Here is a 4,789-nt window from a genome sequence, read left to right on the forward strand (position 1 = left end):
TTTTTTTTTTTTTTTTTTTTTTTTTTGAGTTTTGATATATTTCTTTATAAACTTGACAGTAGAACATATTTTGACATCTTATACATATATGGAGTACAATTTCCCACTCTTTTTTGGGGGAGGTGGTGCCAGGGATTGAACTCAGGGACACTCAACCAGTGAGCCACCCACAGCCCTATTTTGTATTTTGTTTAGAAGCAGGATCTCACTGAGTTGCTTAGTGCCTCGCTTTTGCTGAGTGAGGCTGGCTTTGAACTCACAATTCTCCTGCCTCAACCTCCCAAACTGCTGGGATTACAGGCATGCACCACCATACCTAGCTACAACTTCCCATTCTTTGGGTTATATTTGATGTGGAATTACATCTGTCATGTATTCATATATGAACATAGGAAAGTAATGTCTGATTCACACTATTAACTTTCCTACTCTCAACCCCCACTTCCCTTCATTTCCTTTTGTCTAACAGAAAAGTGCTTGCATTTTTCCCTACCTCCCCCCCCCTTTGTGAGTTAGCATCTGCATATCAGAGTGTCAGAGAGAACCTGTGGCCTTTGGTTTTGTGGGAGCTTACTTTACTTAGCATAATCTCCAGTTCCATCCAAAGACAGGAGATATTTTTTAACCTACAAAATGTTAATCAATTTTCATTTTTTACTTTTTAAGGAGGAAAGGCTTATTTTGGCTCACAGTTTCAAAGATTTCAGTCCATGGTCACTTGGATCTGTTGCTTTGGGCCTGTGGCAGCATAGTCCATTATGGTGGGAGCTCATGGTGAAGGAAGACTGTTCACCTTGTGGAGGGCTCACGGACGCCTCTGCAGTGCTAGGGGTCAAACCCAGGGGCCTCACCCATTCGAGGCAAGTGCTCTACCATTAACCTGCACTCCCCACCTCTGTGTTAATTTTATTTATTTATTTTTCTCTTTTTCCTATATTATTTTTAAAAATACAGTCTCCATCATATAATGGTTCAACTCACACAATTTTCCAGCTTTATAATGGTGCAAAATTGTACCATACAACTATTTTTTTTTCACTTTCAGGACTACATTTGATAAATTCTATGAGATATTTAACTTTATTATAAAATAGGCTTTGTGTTAGATGGTTTTGCCTGACTGAAGGCTAATGTGACCAGGTGCCAGGGCTTGTCACCACCGTTTTCTCTTGCCAGATAAGCTGACCTGCTTGCCCGTCAAAGATCACCTTGAACTTTCCCATCAGCAGCCAAATACAGATCCTTCCCAACTTACAATGGGGTTATGTTCTGATAAATATCATAAGTAGGAAATGTATTTAATATACCTAACTTACCAAACACCAAACACCTAACTCCTCACCCTTCCTTCCAGCGGACCATTAGTTCCAGAACTTCAGTCCACAAGGATCTGTCCAAGACAGAACTCACCTGGTACTTCCTAATGTGGCTTCTGTCTGCCCCTTCAGTGTGCTGGGCCACAACAGACCCACCCAAATCAGCTCCAGCCAAGGCCACACATTGTATTCATTTCTTTCACTCATTCATAGTATACTGTGTTAAGAGTATGGAGTCTAGAGCCAGATTGCTTGGGTTTAAATTGCAATTGTGCAACCTTGGAGAAGACACATAACCTATAGGGTAAACCATTTTGCTGATGAATTCCTCTTGCCAGCAATGCTGTTTCTGATTTTTTCCCCCCAACACTTAAGAATGAACCTGGCGGGGTGGGGATGGGGGGTAACTGTTACATTCACACCCCTTTTTGCTTTTTATTTTGAGACTGGGTCTTGCTAAATTGCCCAGGCTGGACTCAAACTTGACATCCTCCTGCCTCTCCTCCCAAATCGCTGGGATTACAGGCACATGCTACCATGCCCACTTTGTTCCTAAATTCTTCAAAATGTAGTCCCAATCCTACCTCCTCCAGGAGGTCTTCTGGGATTTTCTGCACTCTCACAGCTCTTTCTCTGACCTTCTTTGGCCTTTTCTTTTGGCCCTAGGTGCTCTGGAGCATTTTTTTTTTTTTCTGAATTATACTGTTGGGCTCAGAGCCAGGATCAAGTCTTCTCCTAGTGTGTTCTTGTCATAGAAATAGCCTGGGTGAGAAAGACTCAGCAGAGCTGGATAAGAGCCCTGGGGCTAGCTCAGCAGGTCACTTTCCTTTTAAGCCTCCAATAGAAAGAGGAAGATTTACACTAGAATAGTAGCAAGTTCCCTTTTAACAGATAACAGGACCTCACTGTGTCTTGGTTTTCTCCTAGGCAGAAGGGAGGCCTATAGGTTCCTTATAGCTGGCAAGTTCCCTAAATCAGACAGTCCTTCCTGTAGGGGTCTCATCATCAGGGACACCCCTCATTTGAGACTTCCAGTGACGAATGGAAGATTTAGAGTATCTTTTTTGCTTCTGTGGGGTGGAAGTACTGAGGGGGCTGAGAGGGGATAGAGGAGGCAGCTGTCTGTTTTGTGCCCCTAGGGGTAAGGTTTAAGTACTATTTTCCCAAGGTACTTGGAGATGAAGGGAAGGATCACTTACATCCCCAGCTTGTCTGCCTTGGGCAGAAAGGCAACTCACCTGGAGGGGGCTCTAGTGTCTGAGCCTTCCCTGGCTACTCCTGCCTCATGCTGGGCTACAGAATCATATCCTATGATCCAGAGCCCAGGCTGCCCTCTCTCCCACCCAGAAGGCTTATTTTAGCTACAAAGGAAGTCAGATGAATGGAGAGCTGCAGTTTCTCCATGTGTTGGCTTGGGCCTTCATCAGAAATGAGAGTCTCATTACCCAACTCCAATTCAAAGGATAATTAACAGATGGTATAATTTCCGAGCATTCTCTGCACCACATGGCTATTAGGTAAAGAGCAAAATGCCCACGCAGCCCCTAGATCCTCCCAAATCATAGAGTCTAAGGAAGTCTGGAGAGGCGAGCTCCAGGGAGGCTATTCAAGATACCTCTCCATCTCTGGAACTGTCCTCAGCCTTGTCCAGAGGAAGAAAGGTCATCTTTGGTTAAAGGACAGGGCATTCCCTGGCTAACCCCAATCCTTTTGCCCAGCTCCTTTCATATTCTCCCTGGGAGAAAAAGGAAAAGTGGTTTCTCCTCCTCTGCATCAATGTACAATCACCCAGCAGTTCTCTGGGCCTTGGGCAAGGTGGGTCCTTTGCTGTAACCAACTGAAAGTGACACCAAAGGGCAGTGAAGGAAGGTGGCACTGGATCCAATGCTTTTCAAACTGGATCTTTCCAGATCCTCAAGGTCCACAGAGGAGACCAGGGGTTTCTTGGCTGTGGGGACAGTGGGGATGGGCAAGGCTCTGAATCCTTGCCATATCCCAGTGACACTACTCATCTGTTTTATATTCTGGGCTTCTTGTTCAAATTTCACTTAAAAAAAAAAAAGAGGTTTCTTACCACTAAGTACACTTTTGAAATCCTTAACTTTATTCAATCCCTTCATTTTACTACAGGGATATTGACCAAGGTCACACAGCTTGGGGGTAGGTACAAGATGAAAGTCTTGGCTTCCTGCCTAGGCCAGCCCTCATGCCATCTAACCAGGCCACTTGCTGCTCTTTGGGGTGAGGAGAATTCCTTTCTGGATTTCCCTTTGCCTCCTGTCTGGCTCTTTTTCTTGGTCCAGCTTCGTGTATGGACCTCTTGGAGGAGTCCTGGGTGCTGCACACCCCCTTCAAGTGGATAATCCTCTAGGCTGGTTTCATGAAGAGGCTCAGGAGCCCTGTACACTGGGCGGGGCTGTTCACTAGTCACAAAGCTGTGGGTGGAAGGAGCACAGCAGCAGCTGGACAGTGATAGGGAGGGAGGAGAGGGCAAGAGGCCAACCCTTCAGACAGGAGGCATTATGAGCAGTGCAAGCCGCTTTTCTAGGACCTAGGAAACCTGTGTTAAAGCTTGGCTCCACTGGAACTAGCCCACTTTGGGCTTCCAAACCTAGTAATATTAGTGTTTATTGCTCTGCGTCTCCCAGCTCACCTCCTTCTGAGAAGCCCAAGTGATATCCTAGATGAGGCTAGAGTCATTTTATCCAGCAGCTGGACCTCAAGGGAGGTCCTGGTCAGAACACAACCTTGCTTGGTGGAGGATGGAGCCTAGGGTATCTCTCCGAAATCTGAGGGAGGCTATTTAGTGTTGAGTCTGAGCCAGTGGGAGGGGACAGCAATGAGGGCTCTTATGGGTGGTATGACTAGGAATTTGGCCTCTGAGAGCTCTTCAAATGCTTTGGTTGGTATGTATGTTTGTGTGTTGCTGGGGATTGAACCCAGGGCCACTCTACCAATGAACTACATGTCTAGCTCTTTTTCTTGTGAGACAGGGTCTGGTTAAATTGCCCAGGCTAGCTTCCAACTTGTGATCTGCCTGCCTCAGCCTCTGGGATCGGTGAAGCTGGACAGAGCCAGCCCACGGTTTTGATCCATTTCAAAAAACCTCTAACCATATTTAGAGTACCACCACCATTATTACTACTCATTGACTGGCTTCCGATTGTTAATTCCTCTCTAGGTTGCGGTAGGGATCCAGCACCGGCCAAGGGCAGACCTTGGGAATTAAAATGAATGGTTCTACTGGCGGGAATCTTAGAGCTTATGTGCAGAAGAGGGCGCTGGGTGGGGCCCACATCCTTCACGTCAGGCGTTGCCGCTTTAAGGCGGCGGCGGCGCGAGCAGGTCTATGGTAATGAGCTGCCGCCGCCACCGCGGCTCTGCAGAGCTCGCCCGCCCGCCGGGGAGGCGAGGGAACGCGGGGCTGGGCCCGGGGTCGCGGCGACAGGCAGCAGCCTCGGCGGGGACGCGGG

The 4,789-nt window shown here is 47.0% G+C and overlaps 1 protein-coding gene across 1 annotated transcript in view; it reads right to left on the bottom strand.

Annotated features, from left to right (window-relative positions):
- Positions 1-4,629: 4,629 nt before the first annotated feature.
- LOC125620337 (basic proline-rich protein-like) overlaps positions 4,630-4,789 on the bottom strand; it is a 962-nt gene continuing 802 nt past the window's right edge. The window contains exon 2 of the mRNA XM_048815108.1: positions 4,630-4,772. Coding sequence (XP_048671065.1) covers positions 4,638-4,772 — 135 coding nt within the window. The 3' untranslated portion in view covers positions 4,630-4,637. The remainder of the gene's footprint in view (positions 4,773-4,789) is intronic.

This window comes from Marmota marmota, unplaced genomic scaffold, assembly GCF_001458135.2.
Source record: "Marmota marmota marmota unplaced genomic scaffold, marMar, whole genome shotgun sequence".
Lineage (NCBI taxonomy): Eukaryota > Metazoa > Chordata > Mammalia > Rodentia > Sciuridae > Marmota > Marmota marmota.